The 22,306-nt window shown below is 37.1% G+C and overlaps 1 protein-coding gene across 1 annotated transcript in view; it reads right to left on the reverse strand.

Moving 5' to 3' along the window:
* Positions 1–906: 906 nt before the first annotated feature.
* Hormad1 (HORMA domain containing 1) overlaps positions 907–22,306 on the reverse strand; it is a 29,333-nt gene continuing 7,933 nt past the window's right edge. The window contains exons 5-14 of the mRNA XM_060393296.1: positions 20,361–20,381; positions 20,099–20,125; positions 16,955–17,022; positions 16,174–16,325; positions 12,989–13,236; positions 11,068–11,134; positions 10,911–10,987; positions 8,501–8,584; positions 4,062–4,133; positions 907–987 (exon numbers count right to left, since the gene is read on the reverse strand). Coding sequence (XP_060249279.1) covers positions 907–987; positions 4,062–4,133; positions 8,501–8,584; positions 10,911–10,987; positions 11,068–11,134; positions 12,989–13,236; positions 16,174–16,325; positions 16,955–17,022; positions 20,099–20,125; positions 20,361–20,381 — 897 coding nt within the window. The remainder of the gene's footprint in view (positions 988–4,061; positions 4,134–8,500; positions 8,585–10,910; positions 10,988–11,067; positions 11,135–12,988; positions 13,237–16,173; positions 16,326–16,954; positions 17,023–20,098; positions 20,126–20,360; positions 20,382–22,306) is intronic.

A 22,306-nucleotide genomic window follows, 5' to 3' on the forward strand; every position in this document is an offset into this window, starting at 1 on the left:
TCTTCCTTTCTGAAGGAAATATATGGCAAGGCTAGGACTAGGTCCAGGTCTCTCTTCAAAGCAATCATTCATGCTACTACTCAAAGCTTTAAATGTGTTCAGCTACTCACCTAAATCTCTCAAAATTTAACACTTTCTGCTAATAAAAAGTTAGAAGCTACAAAACAGCCTGCACACTATCTTCATGATGCTAGTAAAATGCCAGTCTTTAATTAGTCGTTGCTTTCAATAATCTTTTTTTTTAAATTTTATTTTATGTGCATTAGTGTGAAGGTGTCAGATCCCTTGGAATTGGCATTACAGATAGTTGTGAGCTACCATGTGGGTGCTGGGGATTGAACCCAGGTCCTTTGGAAGAGCAGGCAATGCCCTTAACCACTGAGTCATCTCTCCAGCCCCCTCAACAACCTTATTGCTCTAAATACACATTTAATAGTTACATGTCACACATCATGTTAGTAACACATTATATCAAAATAGCAAACATTATTTTAATAGCACCAATTAAATGTTTTAACAAAAATTATTTTAATAGCACCAATTAAATGTTTTAACAAAAGTAAAAAGAGAATCCTTACAAAATTTTAATGCCAGAATACACATTTTAGAAATGGCTTTAGAGGGCCTTAAAAGTTAATACATATTTTTTTAAAAATCTCTCTTTAAAATGGAAGACAGATTGTATTCACAGTGGATAATGAGCAGAGTCAATGACATTTTTTTTTTAAGTCAAAAGTTCCCTTGGAGTTAGCTCAGGTAAACACATAGCTAAAACTTTCACTAGAGTCATAACTGTGTAACTACAAAGTAATTTTCAGAGTTACAGAAAGCACACCTTCAAATAATAATACAGCATCTTTTAGTTTAAACGTTGAGAACTGCAAATCTGCATGGCAAGAATAACTTTTAGGTATGCCCCTCTGGTTCACCAACTCTCCTTATTTTCAGCACTGTCTCTGCACTAGAGGATTCCAAGTTATGAAGGACCTGTCAAAAGAAGAAAACTGCTTACTTTACAGTTTAAATTAAAAAAATTGTGTGTCTATGTTTGTTACCCTGTGTGTGTGTGTAAAGCACATGACTGCAGGTACTCTTGGATACCAGAAGATGGTACTGGATCCTTTAAACTGGAATAGCAGGCTCTATGTGAGCTGTCAGATGTGTGTGCCAAGAACCAACTCTAGTCCTCTGCTAGAGCACTGTGCCATCTCTCCAGCCCCAAATTCTTTTCTAACATTTTTAGTGTGCGTTTGTGTGTATGAGTACACACACATTCAACAATGCAAGTATGGAGGTCAGGGGACAACTTACAGCAGTTCTCTCTTACCATGTGGATCCCATACATCAAACTTAGGTCACCAGAGGGCAAAGTGCTTTTACTTGCTGGGGTAACTCACTGGTCAAAGATTTTCTAGTTAAATATCTCCAACTGTGGATCTCCCCCATCCTGTCTGTTTCTGTCTCTCAATAGAAATAATATGTACCATTATGTAAGATAAGATTTCTTTCTTGGTTTTGAGACAAGAGTCTTACACATGGCCCATGGCTTTGAACTTCTCTCTCATCATGTACTCAGTTCTGGGATCCCGGGAATGTGCTCCTACATATGGTTTGACGTGGTACTGAAGGTCTAACATAGGCTCCCTGCATGCTAAGCAAGTACTCTACTGACTGAGCTACATCTCCAGCCCAGCATAACTATTTCTGACTGAGATAGGATATCTGGGGGGTATTTTCAAAGTAGAGGACAATTTATTATCGATATACTTACCTATACCTATAAATAACTGCTAAAATATACTCATAAGTGTAAGATATTCATTTGAGTTCTTGCCAATAGAGTTAGAAGGAAAAATAATTTTAACGTATCTTTGAAACAGTAAAAAAAAATTTGGAGAAATGAAAAAGGGAATAAAGATTTTAATCAAAACCAGGAAAACACTTTACTTTGGGACCATGTAGATATGAATAATATTTTAAGGCAGAGAGGGTAGTCTATGCCTATAATTGCAGCAATTGGTAGGCAGAGGCAGGAAGGTCACAAGTTCAACGCCAGCCTCAGCTACATGACCCCACTTAACCCCTGCCCCACCATGTCTTGTAAAATTAGACATCCGCGTACCCATTTTCTTGTATTCTTTTTCTTTTGCAGTGCTGAAGATGAAGACAGAAGCCCGCACAAATGAAAGATAAGTACAATGCCCTAAGCTCCAGTAAATAACTTTGAATAAATGGAAGAATGAATTAGAGAATATCTAACAAAATTCCTTTATTGAGTTTTCATTTTCTGGAAAAAGTAAAGTATAAATGACAAATTGGATTGTGGTTCTTAAGAAAGTATCAATATTTAAAACACTGAGCAAAATTAAGCCTGGAGATTTGGTCAGTGGTTAAGAGAATGAACTACTCCTCCAGACCCTAGATTCCATTCCCAGCACTTATGTCAGGTGAGCATCTGGTTTCTTTGGCACCAGATACTTTGTAATTTTCTTTGTAAATTATATATATATATGATTTATGTATATTTATATACACATTTATATTTATATATAAAATTTATGATTTACAAAAAAATAAATCATTGGGAGGCTAGAGAGACATTCAGTAGTTAAGAGCACTTCAGTTCCCAGCACACACATGGTGGCTCACAACCATGTATAACTTTGGTTCCAGGGAATCTGACACCCTCTTTTCACTTCCACGGGCACCACACATGCATGCAATGTATATACATACATATGTATGTAACTGAAAACTAACTGGAAAGCTGATGAAATAACTCGGTAGGTAAAGGCACTCGCCACTAAGCATGACAAACTAAGTCTTATCCCTGGAACCCAGATGGTAGGAGGAGGAGACCAACTCCTGCAAGTTGTCCCCTGACCTCTGACATAGATACTGTGGCAAGTGAACACACATACATATACACACGCACACACACACACATATACAGAATGAATGAATAAATGAATGAGTGCACAGATAGAAAGATAGACACGTGAAATAAGTTTTTGTTTGAAAATGAGTGCCAGGACAGCCAGGGCAGTTATATAGAGAGCAGTGTCTTAAAAAGACCCAAAAAAGTTTTGTTTACTTGTTTTTAAATATCAGTTAGGGATGTAGCTCAGTCAGAATTCTTGCCCCAACATGAAGGAAGCTCTGGGTTCTCTCCACAGCACTCAATAAACTGGGTGGTGCATACCTACAGTCCCATCTCTCAGGAGATGGAGGAAGGAGGACTAGGAATTCAATGTCACACTAGGCTCCCTGGGGAGTTCAAGGACAACCTGGCTACACAGACCTGTTTCTAAGTCAAAAGAACAATAATTAACCACCTACACAGCTTAGACCCTCTTTTAAACACTTCATCATTTCAGTTTTAGTATTTCAGTTGTCTAATTTTTTTGGCTCTTGGAAATCAAGTCTAGGGCTTCACAAACACTAATCTCGTACTCTACTACCAACATCCCAGCCCTTCAGCTGTCTAAATTTAACTAATATCCAAATCCTAGTTAAAATATAGGTGTTTTTAAAAATGACAAATATATTACCTGATTCAGTAAAGGAAGTTTCCAAATATAAAGGAACCACAGAGTCTCAGTAAAAAGTTTCCTTTCTCCTGAGATACCAGGACACAGTATATTTTCATGAAAGGTGGCTATGACAACTTTGTTATCTCTTAGTTTCAGTCTCTGTAAAGTTCTGTTCAATTGTGTAGCTCAAATATCCTAAATATTCCTAGGTTACTGTACCATTCTACTTATATTTTTGATACAAATTTTTATTTTATAAATTCCTCTGATAAAATAATTGCTCATGGAATGGGCAGTAGCTACTTACATTTAGAAAATCTTTCATTTACTTTTTGAGACTCGCTATAGCTCAAGCTGGACTGCAACTTACTATGTAGGACAGGTTGAACTTGAACTGTTGGTAATCTTCCTGCTTTAGTTTCCCAAAAACTAGGATTATAAGAAGGAGCTATCATACCCAGCAGCCTCAGATATTTGAATACAGATGTTTTCCATTTTATTTAACCCATACACTATCATTAGACTTACTGTTTTCCCAGGTTGACGATGACTTCTCTTCCGATTTTCTTTAGAAGTTTGCCCTTGTTGATTTCCATTTACCTCCATAAAGATAAAACAAATTGCTATTTCATTATTTCTCAAAGAAAGGCAACAATTGAGTTTTCAACATTATGCAACTATATGAAGTTAAAAAGTTGCACCAACACATAATTCAGATGCTATATACTCTACCTAATTTAAATAGTTAAACAATTTTAAGTATCTTCAGAGTTTTACAATTTACTGCTATAATCAGTATTAGAACACTTTCATCACTCTGGAAGTCCTATAGAAGGCCCATCTTCTTCAACTCTCAGTCTCCTATTCCTAACCTCTTTGTTTCCATAGCTTTCCAAAAATCTGACTTATTTGTTCATTTTTAAAGACAGGGTCTCTATGTAGTCCTAGCTATCCTGAAACTCAAGAGGTCTGCCTGCCTCTGCGCCCCTATTACTGGAACTAAAGGCTTCTGTCACCATGTCCAGCCTCAGATTCTGATCTTCACATAAACAGAATCATGGTATGTGACCTCTTTTTTTTTTTTTTTTTTTTTTTAAGATTTATTACATATACAGTGTTCTGCCTGCATGTACTCCTGCACGCCAGAAGAGAGCACCAGACGCATCATTATAGATGGTTGAGTGGTTGCTGGGAATTGAACTCAGGACCTTTGGAAGAGCAGCCAGTACTCTTAACCTCTCAGTCATCTCTCCAGCTCAAAAGATTTATTTATTATTTTATATAGTGTACTGTCTGCATGTATGCCTCCATGCCAGAAGAGGACACCAGATTTCAAGATCTCATTATAGATAGTTGTAATCCACCATGTGGTTGCTGGGAATTGAACTCAGAACCTCTGGAAGAGCAGCCAGAGTGCTCTTAACCACTGAGGCATCTCTCCAGTCCATGGGACCTCTCATTTGGCTTCTTTCAACCAATTATGTGAATTGATGTTTTATTCCTTTTAAGGTTGGATAATTCCACTGTATGGCTATAACAGTTTGTTTATCCAATTATTTGTTGGTGGATATTTATTTATTTTTTTCTGCTTCTTGACAACAGCAATTAATGTCATATACAGCTATTAAATATTGGAAAGTGGAAAATTGTTATGTTACTCTTCTCTAAAAGGATATACTTCTTGCTTTACATTATTTGACAGAGTTTTTGAGACAATGTTGTACTATGTAGCCACAAAGTTGTCAAGTAACCCAGGCTGGCTGAACATTTACTATCTTCTTGTCTTTGCCTCCTGAGTGCTGAGATTACAGGTTTCTGACACTATCCTGATACATCTTTTCTTATGCTTGAAGTTTCCTCTTCAACTGAAGGTATGGCTCAGTGTCTTGCATGTGTAAGACCCTGGATTCCCAACACTGCTGAAATCCTCTTTTTTTTTAATGTTAAATTTTTATATTTTCTTTATGCGTGTATGTATATGCCATGTATGTGCAGGTACCAGAGAGTTATGAGCCACCCAACATGGGTGTTGGGAACTGAATTTGGGTACTCTGGAAGAACAGTGAACAACTTTTAACTACTGAGCCATCTCTCCAGTCCCTGAAACCTCAATACTATTAAATGTTTTTATTTCTTGACCATTTAAAGCCTTTTGTTATAATTTGCAACATCAGGAATACTCTTGCTAACAGCTGATATAAAAAAATTTCCAACTTGGTCCAGCAAGATGACTCACCAGTTAAAAACCCTTTCCACCACACATTACATCCAGAGTTTGATCCCAGGACTCACTTGGCTGACTCCCGTAAGTCCCTGATTTCCACATACATGCCATGGCACATGTGTATCCACATACATACATGTAAAAATGAAATTTTTAAAAATTAAAAGTATGCAAAATATTAGTGTAGCCTCAAAACATCTTAATGTTGCATTACAAGAAAACCTTCTTATAAACAGTTTTATTGCTAGGCATAGTAAGGCACACTTTTAATCCCAGAACTATGGAGACAGAGGCAGGTGGATCTTTGTGAGGCTGAAAGCAATCTAGTCTCTATAGTGGGCAGGGCTACATAGTGAGAAATTTTGCCTAAAAAGATTATTTTTCCTTTTTTCCTTTCCTTCCCCTTCCCCTTCCTTTCTTTTCCTTTTTCCTTTTTCCTTTTCCCTTTTCCCTTCCCTTCCCTTCCCTTCCTTTCCTTTCCTTCCTCCCTCCTTTCTCTCTCTCTCTCTCTCTCTCTCTCTTTTCTTTCTTTCTTTTTTTTTTTTTTTCCTGAGGCAGAGTTTCTCTGTGTAGCCCTGGCTGTCCTGGACTCACTCTGTAGATCAGGCTGGCCTCAAACTCAAAGATCTGCCTGCCTCTGTCTCCCAAGTGTGGGGACTAAAGGCTTGTGCCACCACTGCTCAGCAGTGGTTTTTGTTTTGAGACATGGTCTCACTATGTGGACCAGGCTGCCCTTGAATTTGTGGCAAGCCTCTGGCCTCAGCCTTCTGAGTGGTAGGATTACAAGTATGTAAAACCACACTGGGCTTAAAAATTATTTTGAATGTTACCTCTCTTCTTAAATCCTAGTGAAAGATATTTTTACTAAGTTGAAGATAGCTAAAAAGAGCATTTTGATGCTGGAAGTAATGATTCATGACATTTCTAATTTTATATCTTTCCCCCAAGGCCCACCCCCATGCCCAAGGTCCCTCTTGGTAGCTACAGGTTTTATCCTGTAGCTCATGCTGGCCTGCAAGGCACCATGTAGCCCCAGGTGGCCTCAAACTCATAGCTCTTTTCTGAACCCATTTTTCAAGTGCTGGGATAACAGGTATACACCACCATATCTAACTTATGTTTATTTGTTCCTTGCTTTCATCAGCATACTAACTTGAATATTACCTTCTGCTAATTCTAACTTCCTACTGAAAATGTGGGGAAGAAAGATACACATAAACAAGGTAGTATAATTACTGCTACTCCATGAGATACTTTACAATTAGCTCTATGGGAGAAGTCCTGAGGCATTTGTTGATTTCTAGGCTGTGAACATCCACTCTGTGAATGTTCAATGTCAAGCTGCCATTATGATGTCACTAAACAAGACGTTAAAAATCTATGTTCTGGCATAGCAATGACAAAGTTTCTTTTTGTTCCCTAACTCTGAAAATATTTTATAAATGCTTTTTCCACCCCTGAATCCTTGAGAGTAACTTAAGGTCTAAAATAAAATATCAGCTAGGCATGGAGAACGCAGCTATAGGCATTGTACACTGAAAGCAGAAACGGGAGGAACAAGAATTTAAGGCCATTCGCAGCTACATAGTGACTTCAGTACCAGTTTAGGTTACCTCAGAGCTTGTCTTGACAAATCAAATCAAATATAAACTTCTACTTAGTAAAATTAGCTATGGAAACTAAAACAGGTTGTTTTGTGTTTTTTTTTTTGCTTAATGAAATTTATTTTATTTAAGATATCTACAAAAGATCAATTTCTAATGACAGGATAATAAATTTACAAAATAGAACATGGGGCCTGGTGATAGTGGTGGCACTTAACTTTAATCCCAGCACTTGGGAGGCAGAGGCAGGTGGATTTCTATGAGTTCAAGGCCAGCCTGGTCTACAAAGTGAGTTCTAGGACAGCCAGGGCTATACAGCGAAATCCTGTCTTAAAAAACCAAAACCAACCAAGCAAACAAAAAATACAAAATAGAACATGGGAATGTTCTGGTAGTCTAGAAATTTTCCTTAGCAGTCTAGATAAAATCATTTTTCAAAACTTTTTTTTCCAGATTCTTCATGTTTTTTGACTAAAATAAAAAATAATGTATTTTGACTAATATTTCCATTCTTTTCTTTGCACCTCCATATAATCTATTATGATTTCTATAATGACCTTGTATCATCGTTTCCATCCAGCTACCATATTTTAGTTAGTATTGGAAACAATGTTATCTATCTATCTATCTATCTATCTATCCATCCATCCATCCATCTCTGTGTGTGTCCTTAGTCCCTAGTATGTAGCTAACACATAATTGATTAGCCATTTAAGAAATACTTGAAAATATGGGGTTTAAGAGATGAATCAGCTGTTAAGAGCACTGGCTGCTCTTCCAGAGGACCCAAGTTTAATTTCCAGCATTCACACGGCAGCTTATATCTGTTTGTAACTTCATTCCAGAGAATCTGACATTCTCACACAGACATACATGAAGGCAAAAATACCAATGCACATAAAATAAAAATAAATCATTAAAAATGCTATAAAATAGTAAGGTGTGGTAGTGAACAAATGTAATACCAGCAGGCAGAGGCAGGCAGATCTCTGTAAGATCAGCCTGGCATACATATAGTAAGTTCCAGGACATCTATATATCTATGTCTATATCTCCTGTCTCAAAAACCAACCAACCAAACAAACAAAAAAGAAATGCTGAAAATTCACACATGAAGGTGGAATTACATAATTATTTACCCTTTTACTCTGGAAGATTTTTCCGCTTCTTGTTTTGCTTTCAGACACATCAAGTTCAGATGTTTTACTGACTAACTGTTCAACCTAGAAAAGACATTTCACAAAACCATATAACATACCATAATAAAACTCATTGTAAGTGGGGTCAAAATATTAATCACAGCTGGGTGGTGGTAGTGTATACCTTTAATCTCAGCACTTGAGAGGCAGAAGCAGGGGAATCTCTGTGCCAGCCTGCTCTACAGCGAGAGTTCCAGGACAACCAGGGCTACATAAAGAAACCTTATCTTGAAAAACCAAAACCAAACCAAACCAAAACAAAACAAAAAAACTACATAAAGTTAACTATCTTGTGCTGGACATAGAAGCTCAAACTTATTTATTTTTTTAAAAAAACTTGTTTTGTATTTTTCAAGACAAGGTTTCTCTGTGTAGTGCTGGCTGTTCTGGAACTCTTTGTAGACCAGGCTGGCCTTGAACCCAGAGATCTACCTGCCTCTGCCTTCCCAGTCCTGGGATCAAAGGTGTGCACCATCACTATCAGGCTGTGGCTCACACTTTAAATCCTAATACTCAACAGACAGAAGAAGGAGGATTGCCATAAATTTGGGGCCAGTCTAGTCTAGTGAGTTCTAGGCTAGCTAAGGTTACTAATAGGACTCTCTCTCAATCCCTAAAAAAACAAACAAAACAATGTGTAAGCTCTGAAACTGTTAAGAGTCTATGAACATTAATATTTTTATATTTATTTATTGGGGATAGAAGAATGTACACCACTATGTTAGAGATCAGAGGTCATCTTGACGGACTTGGTCTTTTTCTTCCATCATGTGAGTCCTAGGAATCAAATTGAGGTCATCAGGTTTAGCAAGTCCCTTTACCTGCTGAGCTATTTCATTGGCCTTCTATAAACACCTTAAGGTTTACTTATTAACATAAATAAATGTTATACATAAATAATGCAATATACTAAAATTTTGTTGTTGTTTTTTTTTGATACAGGGTTTCTCTGTATAGCCTTGGCTGTCCTGGACTCACTTTGTAGACCAGGTTGACCTGCCCCTGCTTCCCTGAGTGCTGGCATCACAGGTATGCGCCACCACACCCATCTCTAAAAAATCTTTTTTTTTCCATGTTTGGGTTTTGTTTGTTTGTTTCTTTCTTTTTTTCTTTTTTGCATGACTGAAACTTTTTAATTAAATTTTTTATTTTTATATTAATTAGTTTATTCACCTTGTATCCTAGCTGTAGTCCCCTCCCTCCTCCCCTCCCAATCCTCCCCTCCCTCCATCTCCTCCTATGCCCCTCTAAAAAAATCTTTTAAACATACAATAATTTTATCTATAATAATTTATCTAAATGCCAACTTTTATTCTATAACACCTAAGATAAGAAAGTACTCAAACATATAAAATAAACAAATCTAAAAACAATTTAAAGCCAGATATGATGGTTCACATCTATAATCCCGTTGTTGAAACAGACATAGGAATATGGCTTGTAAATGTTTTTATTTCCTCAGATGGGGGATGAGATAAGATCTGCACCCAAGCTTTATGAATACATGGCTTGGGCTGAGCCCAGAGCATTTCTTACTATCCCAAGGTCTAGGCCTGGAAGCTTCTAGCCTCCACACAGTCTAATCCTCTGTAAGCCTGGACCCTGAGGGCTTCACCCTCCAGCCTCCGTCTGTTAACCTAGGCCTAGAATGTTTTCAGCTTCTGAAAGTTACTGCTGAATAAGCTCACCCTTTCTAGCTCTTTCTGAACTCTGGCTGGCTGGTTCAACTTAGCTGTTCAGGTTCAAAATTCCTCTGATTCGAACTGGCTTCTCTCTGCTTCTTATTGAATTGCTCTGCCTGGAAAATCTGCCTCCGAACTCCTCGAACTGAATTGCACAAACAACTGCACTCAAATGACCCCAACTGCACTGTACTCCTGAACTCTACTGTGCTGTCTCCATGAACTCTCCTGCTCTCTCTCTGCACTGCTCTTAATTAGCTTCTCTTTCCTGTCTGTTCTGAGAGTTGAGCATATCCTATTTCTAACTCATTCTGTCAAATCTTTCTCTGATTCATCACTTTTGTCTGCTATTCAATTAGACAATATTGTTTGGAATTAAAGGTGTGTACTAAATTCCAGCCAGAAGTATTAAACATGTGTACTAACAGCATGTCTGTATTCCAGCTGGATCACAAAACCTAGGTCTTTAGATATGATCCCTTGCCAGAGAAGCCATGTTGCTAGATTAAAATTCCTCTACACATGGCTACAAGTCCGAGGCCAGCTTGGACTACTTAGCGAGTTCTAGGCCACATAGGGTACATTGTAAGAACCTGTCTCAAACAAATAGCTAATGTAAAACAAGACAAAACAAAATTAAAAGCCAGATGAAACTATCAAGTTTATACCTGACAAGGAGAAACTGAAGGACTTGGGTTTCTTTGGAACTGCATAATTTCTTCTTCCTCACAATCTAAATTTTGTTCTGTTAAAAAAAGAAAAGAAAGTTAAAATGGAATAAAATTGAGTTGGTAGTTAATAAACATTTTTTTGTTAGCTTCTTACCTTTGATTTTAGAAGCTTCTGAGATTTCTTTCTGTTCATCCATTTTAGTTTTAATGTCAAAATGATTCTACATAAATATGAAAAAATTAGACATATTTTAAAATAAATGAGAACAATTAGGTAAGAATATTAATGAAGATATTTGCTTTATGTAAAATATTAATACAACTAAGATAAATACAACTATCTTAAGCTTTCTAGAAATACAAACGGTGCTAGAGTTACTACTACAAGGTTTGTTTTTTTGGTCACAGGGTTTCTCTGTGTAATAGCTTTGGCTATCCTGGAACTTACTTTGTAGTCTAGGTTGGTCTCATATCCATCTACTTCTGCTTCATGAGTGCTGGGATTAAAAGCATGTGCCACCATGCCCAGACCATCAGCCAACTTATTTATACAAACAAAATATAAATTATTTTCTTTACTTTTTCTGGTTGCTTTAAGGGTAAATAACAAAAAAGCATATTTTTAAAAAATGCTGCTTATTCTAAATCCTCGATCTTATCATTGTTTGAGAGAATTGAATTAAATATGTTTACACACGTTACAACACATATAACTATGTCAAACCTTTTTAGGAAGTCAGTGGAGGATGAAAGTTATGGTACGGTAGAAATAACCAGTTTAAGCTCTTAGATGATAGTGTAACAGCTTGTGTGTACTTTATTGGGGTAAACATGTACAATATGAACCTTGGGGAGTGGGATTTCAAGAGTGGGTATACATCATTGGCTGAGAGATGCCTCTTTTGTACTGAGATGCCTCTTTTGTATGGAGAGGCATTTCAAGAATCCTAGATGCTTGTTGATCAGGTTCTTATCAGGAGAAAGAAAGTTGACCCTATAACTTCTCTAAGGCCTATGTGACATTCCTTAAGTACAATGGTGTAGAGGTTTGGGCTTCCCAGGCAGAGAAGAGGAAGTCTCACCAACAAAGGAAATCCTCCATTTTGTGGAGCTCAGGGGCTTTCTGTACATAGTGGACTACAACCTTAATAGTGGGGTCCAACAGCTTCCTTTGTGATATGTGTAAGAGAAACTCAAATATTTTGTGTTTGATGTACATGTATGCATGTATGCACATGTTTGGGGATGAAGCATGGAGGCCAGAAGTTGATATAGGCTGTTTGCCTGTGTATTTCTTTACCTTGTTTGTTTTTGAGACAGGGTCTCACTTTATCCCTGGCTAGTCTGGAACTTACTATATAGGCCACACTGGCCTTGATCTCAGTTATCTGAATGCCTATGCCTTCTGAGTATTAACATTTAAAGATTTGCACCCCATGCTTATTTAATTATTTTTGAGACAGAGTCTATCACTGACTAAAACTGAAGATCAGTGTTTCAGCCAACAAATTTCCTGGAGTCCTCCTGTTTCTTGCCCTGACTCCAACCTCAGAGCAAGAGTTACAGATTTGCACAATCATATGCAGCTTTTACACGGGTTCTGAGAAACTGATCACACACATTTTCGTGCTTGTACAGCAGAAACTTTACCTATCGAATGATTTCTTTCAGCCTAAAACTCAAATATTTTAAAGAATTCTACAAAAAGTCTAGCTGGCATGGTGGTTCATACCTTCAATCCCAACACTGAGGAGGTGTAGGTAGGAGGATTAGAAGTTCAATGACAGCCTCAGCTACAAGGCAAGTTAGCAGCTGAACTGAGCTATAAAAACTCTGTATTTTATAAACAAAAGCCTGTGATATGATGCACCAGGTAAAGTGCTCAAGGAACAGGCCTAGCAATCAGAGTTCCATCTCCTGCATAATCAGCTATTTGATCCAATCTCAAAATAAAAGTTTTCCAGCTTTATGATTATAATACAGTATTTATAGAAACATTAATATCTTTTAAAGTTCTCAAATCCAATGTTTGCTACTATTGTACTTTGTCATTCTTTACATATGTTCACACTTACATGATCTTCATCGTCTACATCATCTTTGTCCATTAGAATTTTTCGAAATGGTATTTTTGATTGTTTTGGTGTTAGTATTGTTGAATCAATATTTTCCATTCGTTCTTTCTCAGTGGTCACTTTTAATCTCAAGGTGTGAAAAGGTGTCGGGACTTCTCCCACATTTAAGTATGTAGGATCCCCATTAAATATTACTCCTTCACAATCACCAACCTTAAAACCTGGAGGTTGGTAATCTGGGGGTGTAACTGCAAAAAAGGAAGTATAAATTGTACTATTTATAAAACTGAAGAAGCTGAACTATTCATAAAAATGCAGAAAGACTAAATTCTGATAGAACCTAAGAACCTAAGCTAAAATGCAGAGATGTTCCTCCTATAGAAGTCCATTCCTTAAGGATAATTTCTTTTTTGACTGACTGCATGACTGAGCAAATTATTTATCATTCTTGGTTTCCTTTCTTTGTCAAATGAGGAAAATAACAATATCTACCCACAAGATATAAAATCTTTTGGATATAAAATAGTAAAGTATAAAGCATTTAGAACTGAGCACACACAGAATGAGTAATTGTTAAAAGTGGTTGCTGCTTTATTAATAAAATACAATGTTTTATATTAACATTGAAAATATTATGCATATAAGTATCTTTCATGTTGTATACATTTTAAGAAATATATATCCTTAATATTCTTTAAATATCCTTTAAAAATGCAGGATGGTCATGTCTAGCTCTTCCTTTTCTGCACCCTACAAGCACAAGGGGCTGGCCAGCAACTGCTGCAGCTCCTCTCTGATTTTAAATCTTCAGATTATATTTTTATATGGTTGCAACATAATTTATTTACTCAGTCTTCAAGGAAGATACTCTACTTGTTTATTCTTATTTTAACCACTGCTATAATGAAAATTCTTATAGATACACAACCCTGGATATAGATATTTGTGCTAGCTATTCTAAAAAGTTTTTTCTAGCTATATAGTTTATAAAGTAAAATATTAAAATTTGAGTTGAGAGATACAGCTTTATGGTAGAATGCTTATGTAGCACACCCAAGGCCTTAAATTCAATCCCCAGCATCACAGAACCAAAATCTTTGTTTTTTTAAAACCAGTTATGAGGTGTTTATTCATTATATATACTTGAAATACTGCATACTTACATTTTGTTTTACAAAACAAAATTATGAAGAGATGATGCAAAGCAGTTTTAAAATGAAAACATAACTAGACTAAAAGTGAAACACAGACAACTAAGTCTTTACACACTGCTCTGTAAGAACACAGGTGGTGCTGGGAATGAATATGATGGTGCATGCATGCCTTTAATTCTAGCACTTGGGAGGCATAGGCAGGAGGAACCCTATAAGTTAGAGGCCAGCCTGGTCTATGTAGAAAATTTGAGTCTGCTTAGGCTACAGAGAGAACCTGTCTCAAAAAGAAAAAAAAAAAAAGCAGTTTAAGTACATATTAAACATTTCAGGGATGTCAGTGAGAAATGGCCCATAGAGGTGTCAGCAAAAATGAGAAAGCAAATCTGCCTATAATTATATAGACAGACCACTCAAACAGTTCAGTCACATACCCATAGATAAACTCAACTATTGCAGAAAAAATAGAAATTCCCTGAAATATCTGTTCAGCTGGCTCTCATACCATGCTGATCCACTGTGTGGGCAGTGAACTCAGGGTTAGGGTATTCCAGCATGATGGAGAAGACAACAAAACACTCCTACATAGCTGATGCTGAGAATGTCCAGCCAGGCGTGGTGGCACACGCCTTTAATCCCAGCAATGGGGGAGGCAGAGGCAGATGGATCTCTGTGAATTTGAGGCAACCTGGTCTACAAATCGAGTCCAAGACAGTCAAAGCTACACAGAGAAACCCTGTATCAAAAAACCAAAACCAACCAACCAACCAACCAAGAAAAGGAATGAAGAAGAAGAAGAAGAAGAAGAAGAAGAAGAAGAAGAAGAAGAAGAAGAAGAAGAAGAAGAAGAAGAAGAAAAGAATGCAGTAGCTCAAATGTTTACTACCATAACATGGCTGACCCCACCCTGCACCTTAGTGCAATGTCAAAACCCAAAGTTTTTTGTATTTAAAATGTCTTCTGAAAACGATGGTTCTTTATGCATTCTCTTAAGAATTTATGTATGTATGCATGTATATATGTATGCATGCATGTTTTTAAGACAGTGTTACTCTGTGTAGCCTTGATTGCCCTAGAACTCACTCTGTAGATAAGGCCAGCCTTGAACTCAGATTGGATCCTCTTGCCTCTGCCTCCTGAGTGCTGAGACTAAAGGCACACACTATCACCGTATGCCCCTTCGAAAATGTTTAAGAGAATTCTCAATTTTGGGATTACAAGTTTTACTGTCTGGTAAAAGAAAAACAAACATTTCATTTCACTATTTCATTTCTTTATGTTACATTTCCTATAGATATGTTCCTTTCACTAGAAAAGTGCATCTTAAATCCTACTTCTGAAAATATTTTCTGTTTTTCAATATTTCTTTTATTTATTTCAGTTTGTGTGTCTGTCTTTGTCCACATGAATGCAGGTGTCTAGGAAGGCCAGAGGAGGGCACTGGATCACCCTGGACATGGAGTTATAGGCATCTCTGTCACCCTACACAACTGGTGCTGAGGACCAAACTCTAGTTCTCTGCAAGAGCAGTAAGTGCTCTTAACCTGAGTCAACTCTCCCTCCCCAATGTTTCAATACTCATATTAAATGAAACTATCTAATTTCAAAGACCTTTTAACAATTTAGATGCTGAAACATTAGAAATGGAAACCAATTTTTGAAATAGTAAAACTAGGGACTGGAGAGATGGCTCAGAGGTTAAGAGCACTGGCTGCTCTTCCAAAGGTCCTGAGTTCAATTCCCAGCAACAACATGGTGGCTCATAACCATCTATAATGAGATCTGGTGCCTTCTTCTGGACTGTTGGTGTTAAAAAAAAAAAAAAAAAAAAAAAAGGACACGGTCTGCTGTTCCAGAGAACCTGGGTTCAATTCTCAACACCCACATGACAGCTTCCAACTGTCTGGAACTCCAGCTCCAGGGCATCTAGCACCAACACATGCAGGCAAAACACTAGTGCATATAAAATAAAAATAAACCATAAAAAATAAAAAGAAATAATAAAACTAAAACAAGACATTCTACAAGTAGTACCTTCATCATAGTAAAAAAGTTTCATGGTCAGACAAACATCATTAGGCAAAGGTCCTAGATTTTGCATTAGGACATAAATCTTCCGAATGAGGAGAATACTTGCTTTCTTGGTGTCAGCAGATGTTGTACTAGATTTATTGTTTTGATTTTTGCTAGAAAAGAATCAGAAATCAATTTCTTTCATAAGAAAGAGATTATTCTTTTAAAATACTGTTACTAGGTTGAAACTTAACAAAAAAATTTTAATGTCACTATTATAAAATTTAGTATCACTATTAATATTATAAACTAACAAATATACATTTTATACAAAGTGTTTAAAGAAAATAAATGATGGATTTTAAATATATTTTTAACCATTCAAATATTTTTTGTAATTAAAATAGTATATAATTACCACATAATCCTGTCTTGTGGCATGCTAAACCTTGCTCCAATTCTGAGAGCTTTTCTGGGGATTCCAGCAGAAAAATCATAGCTACTCATGAATCCTAAGTGAAGAACAATCCTCTACTATCTTTAACTGAGTCTGAAACATTGGGAGGGAATCACTGGGAGAGGTGATAAAGGAAGGACCACCAAGCTAGGCAACCAAATCAGCCAAATTAATCCTGGAGATCAACAATGGGTGATAGATGTCACAGCTACCTCACATTCTACTACTCCATTTTGTAAAGCCAAATTGCTAACTGGAAATTTGAAAAATTCAGAAGTAACTTTGAAATCTAGCTAAATAGCATTAATAAGTGACAACTGATAATGGAAAATGATTGAACAGTACCTTATAAAGTCCATGATTGGTCCATTTTTGGTGTACTTGAACTTAAACTGGTAACATTCTGAAATTGTCTTAAATAGAAAACACTGCAGTTATGTAATTGATGCCAATGTTATACATTGCTTTCAAACATTCAGCCAGCAGTTTTCTCCAATGTGTTAATTCCTATTGGTTCACTGGAGTTTTCAAGTGCTCATAGTTAATACTGACTATGGTCTGGGATTTGGTACTTCAGTTGTGGAGAGAGTTTCTGGCATTATACTGCTTAATATAGTTACTAGATATCTGGTAGGAATGCTCCAGAAGGTAAATGGGAAAGGAACCATACCTAAGCAGAGTGGGTAAGGGCTGAGGTTTGAATTGCCTGAGAAGTTTGTGCATTGCAAACTTAAGTTCCCAGTGCAACAATTTTAGGAATGGGACTTTTTTTTTTTTTTTCTGGAAGTGAAAAGAGATGCCTTTTAAATTGAAGTCAAAATTCTTAATGACACTGTTTTTGCACACTATCTAGGCTGGTTGTTTTTAGCAGAAAAGGCAGTTGAAGCCAATTTGTTCAACTAGTGCTAAACAAAAGAAAAAAAGAGTGCATTAAGTTAACAACCATCAAATCTACAGCATTTTTGTATTTAACCTAAATGAGCCCACTAGATAAGACAATCAAATAAAAAAGTGATGCTTTTTGAGTTGACCCAGCTAGATTGACTATTGACTATCTACAGTAAAGGAATGAAGTAATTAGGTTAAGGTGTTGGTTTTCAACCTTCCTAATGCTGCAACCCTTTAATACATTTCCTGATGTTGTGGTGACCAGTAACCAAAAAGTTACTTCTGTTGCTACTTCATGACTGTAATTTTGCTATGGTCTGTGTTTTCCGATGATCTTAGGTTACCCATATGAAAAGGGTCATTTGAAACTGCCCCACCCCAAATAAAAGGTTGAGAGTCACAGGCTGAGAACCACTGGGTTAAGCTGACCTTGCCCTCATGAGTTAACTAAATAGACTAATTCAGTTATCACTGACATGAATCAAATATGGTGTGTGTTCCTTATAAAAAGATGTCTTTGTGTATGTCTTTCTTTCATTGTGTGTTTGTGTGTTTGTGAGAGAAAGACAGAGGAGAAACAAAGAATTTCATTACTAAATTTTGTTTAACCCTGGATATTGGATTTTCCAACATTTACAACTAGAAGAATCCAGCAAACACAGATTAAAAAACAAAACAAAACAAAAACAAAAAAACACAACTTTTTAACACAGGGTCTCACTATGTAGCCCTGACTGGCCTTGAAGTGGTTTAGTAAGCAGACCAGGCTAGCTTTGAACTCACAGAGATTATGCCTGTCTCTGTTTGCTGAGTGCTGGGATCAAAAGTATGAGGCCTATGTGACCAAATCCAGGAGGTTTTAATCCTGGCTGTACTATAACCACATGTAAACCATTTAAATGTTCTGTTTTCCTAGCTAAGAAAGGAAGTGGAGATAGTAGCTGTCTTATTAATAATTATAAATTATCAAATGGTTAATTTATAGAGCCCTTAACAAAGTTGATAGCACACAATAAATATTTAATAAGTACAACTAGTGCACAGTAAGGCTGCTTATTTACTAATAAAAAAAAGCACAACTTATAAAAAGAGAGTAATAAAGCTTGGCATCATGGCACATACCTTTAATACCAGCACTTGGGAGGCAGAGGCAGCCAGATCTTGGTGAGTTCAAGGCCAGCCTACTCTATACAGTGAATTCTATGATACCCAGAGCTATATAAAGAGGCCTTGTCTCAAGAAACAAAACCAAAAACCTAGTAATGAATATTTCTTGAACAATTAATTTAATCATAGCCTTTCCCTCAAACAATCTGCTTTGTCATTATGGACATACATTAAGCATTACTTGTTGGCCTGAGTTTCAAAGAAAAGACACAGTCCTTCTCAAGCTTGAAATATTTAGTTTAAAAAAAATTACTGTGTTTAATTAGAACTTTCTGCATGGGCATGGGCTATTATGTAAACAAGTAATGGACAACTTACCAGTGGTTATTTCACTGAAGAAAAATGACTCTCCTACCCTCAGCAACAATGAATTAACTGCCAATAGCACTTTAGCTAAGTGTGGAAAATATTTGCTTTCTTTGCATGTCAGTATATACTCAGGAATAGAGATAAGCTCTCTTTCAAAACATAATTTTACTTATTTATTTATTACAGAGTTTTGAGTATCACAGGTTGGCTTCAATCTCTTTATGTAGTGGATAACCTTGAATTTCTGATCCTCTTGACAGCAATTCCCAAGTTCTGGGATTTCATGTGTATGCCACCACATCTAGTTTTACCTAGGTTTTGTATAAGTTAGATAAACTTTCTACCGACTGAGCCACATCCTCAGCCCTGATCAGTTTAGATATGCTTTCAGGACTAAGTGAAACATTACATTGTAATGGTCAAAACCCCTAGATGGTAAGCTGGTTTTCCTAGTTTAAATTCTGGTTTTGTTTCACCTGCCATACAACCTTAGGTAAGAAACTTTGAACCTTGAATCCACAGAGATAGTTCAGCTGGTGAAAGAGCTTGATACACAAGTATGAGCAACAGAATTCCAAATTCCCAGAACTATGTAAAAGCTGCTGAGTGTGGTTGCATGAATCTGTAATGCTGTGAGGGAGCAGGACAGGAGGATCACTAGGGCTTGCTGGCCAACAGCCAAGCTCCTGGTTACTGAAAGAACCTATCTCAAAGGAATATGGAAAGTGATAAAGCAGGACAGCCCTCGTGTACACAATCTGTGTGTGTACATATAGATACAAAAAACACACATTCCTAATGTGTAAGTCGTAACGATAATTCCAGTTAGGTTATGATGAATAATGAGGGCTAATACCCACAATGCTCCAAAGAATAAAGCCTACTATAGAATACACACACAATTCTTCCAAAGTCTGGGGTTTGTGGCAGAGAGCTTGACTAGCATGTTCAACCCCCAATATAACAATAAAATAAAAATAATTCAAAGAAAACCCCAAAACCTGAGAGTGGTAGGCCACACCTATAGTCCCAGAAGGTAGAGGCAGCAGCGCCACTATTAAGAGAGTCTGTGTTTAGCTACTGGAAACACTGCATTTATAACACTTCCAGCTCAAGCACACTTACCTGAGGATCTTCTGGATTGGTGTACACCTACGTAAAATGAATCACAATTAAGTAAAGAGAGAAAATTGGACATTAAAGTATTCAGTTGATTCAATGAAAAAAAAAAAAACCCAAAGTAACCCTCCCAATAAAAGTTTACTTTTTTTTTTCTCCACTGGATACACCAGCTGATTGAATAAAGTAACATAGATAATAGTTTCAGTGTTATTTAATACAGGGAAAATGTGGCAGTGTTAAAGAGATACAATTTAAAAGTACTTACAGCTAGAATGATCATCCTTAGCTGAAACACAACAGAAAACAAAAAATCTTAATTGTATTCTATCAAATACATTTTCATGATGGATCATAAAAACTCTTTGTACTTGTTCAGAGGCTTGGACTCTTAACTCAGCAGTAGAGCATCCACTTAGCCCATTGAGTTCAATCTTCAGTGGTCCCCCATCCCCAGTGAACAATTTTTGTTCTAGTTCAACATTTCTTTCTTTTCTTCTGCTTTTTGTTGCGGAGAGGACAGCAGCATGGTGATTTTTCAAACACAGTGTCACTAAGTAGCCTTGACCGTTCTGGAACTTGCTATGTAGACCAGGCTGGCCTTGAACTTGTAAAGACCTACCTGCTCTTGCCTCCTGACTGCTAGAATTAAAAGCCTGTACCAGCACACCCATCACTCAACATTTATTTCTAAAAACAAGTAACCACTGTGGAAGACATGCTTCATATGTCTATTCTCCCAAATAATCTTTCACTTGGCTTTCTGATAGGTTAGCTCATGTTAATATTTTATTTCACTGACTTAGTCAAATAGAACATTACTGCCAGTTACAACGTGTAGTGACACACACTTTAATCCCAGTGCTCAAGAGACAGAGGAAAAGAGATCTCTAAGTTTGAGGCCAGCCTGGTCTATATAGTGAGTTCCAGGTTGTCCGAGCTACAAAATGAGACCCGGCCTCAGAAAAGAAATAAATTATAAACGTTATTCCAATTCCTTATAGCTTTCCTAAAACTTATAATGGCATTTAACACTATTGGAAAGTATTTGCTTCTTTGTTGTTACTGTTGTATGAGACAGGGTTTCTCGTGTAGTCCTGGCTGTCTTAGAACTCACTCAGAGATCCACCTCCTCTGCCTTCAGACTGCTGAGATTAGCAGTTTTGTTAACCAGTCCAGCTTACCAATGCTCCTAGATGCCAGAATGTACATAGTGTTCTATATTTACTGTCTTAATGGAAAAAGTAGAGACTGCGGATAAAAAGTCATCTTCACAATTCTGCTAGAACTAGACTCCTCTATACATACTGCTTAAAACGATACTATGCATAAAGGATTGTAGTTTATTGTGGAGCCGGAAAGCCATGCTACCAGAAGAGTTGGCCTGGAGCAAGAGTGAGGTCGAGATGTGTTGGAACCTGAAAATCCTTTCCTGAGACTGGCAGGGGTAGGACTGCTTTCTCCATGCTCTGAGCCTGCATGTCCCGGTTCATATAGCCTGCAGGATCCCCATCTCTGCCACCCTTCAGGTAGTCAGACATCCTGATGGCTAGGTTTTCAGGTTAAACTTTCTATCTGGATGTGTCCAGCTAGCACCTGGAATTCCTCTTCATGTAAATGAAGCATTTCCAGCACCTTGGACCTAGCCAATGAAATATACTCACCACAAATACCTCTACCCACTCCCCAAGGTTTATATAATCCTTATTCACCCCCAATAAAGTGAGATGTTTCACTGAAAACTGTCAGAGATGGCTGTTTCTCCTGAACTCACAACATCGTGTGCAACCACCCCACTAGGCTTCATTCCTTCCTGCCCAGTGTGCACCAGTGCTTGGAACCCCTAAAGCCAGAAGCAGAAACTGGTCAACAGTCTATTGCAAAATCTTAATTAAAATTTCACTATTGCTGGGCAGTGGTGGTGCACACCTTTGATCCAAGCACTCTGAAGGCAGAGGCAGGTGGATTTCTGAGTTAGAGGCCAGGCTAAGCTACAGAGTGAGTTTATCAGGACAGCCAGACACAGAGAAACCCTGTCTTGAAAACAACAACAACAAAATCCCACAAAGTTTCAGGACTTTTGCATACTGACATGAGTTCAAGTCCGCTTGAGCTATATGAGTTCAGGCTAGCTCTGGCAGAGTGAGACTATGGCTCAAAACCTGAAACAAATATAAATTTAACCATCTCAGAATTTTTTTGTCAATTTAACTT

Source organism: Meriones unguiculatus, chromosome 10 (genome assembly GCF_030254825.1).
Source record: "Meriones unguiculatus strain TT.TT164.6M chromosome 10, Bangor_MerUng_6.1, whole genome shotgun sequence".
Lineage (NCBI taxonomy): Eukaryota > Metazoa > Chordata > Mammalia > Rodentia > Muridae > Meriones > Meriones unguiculatus.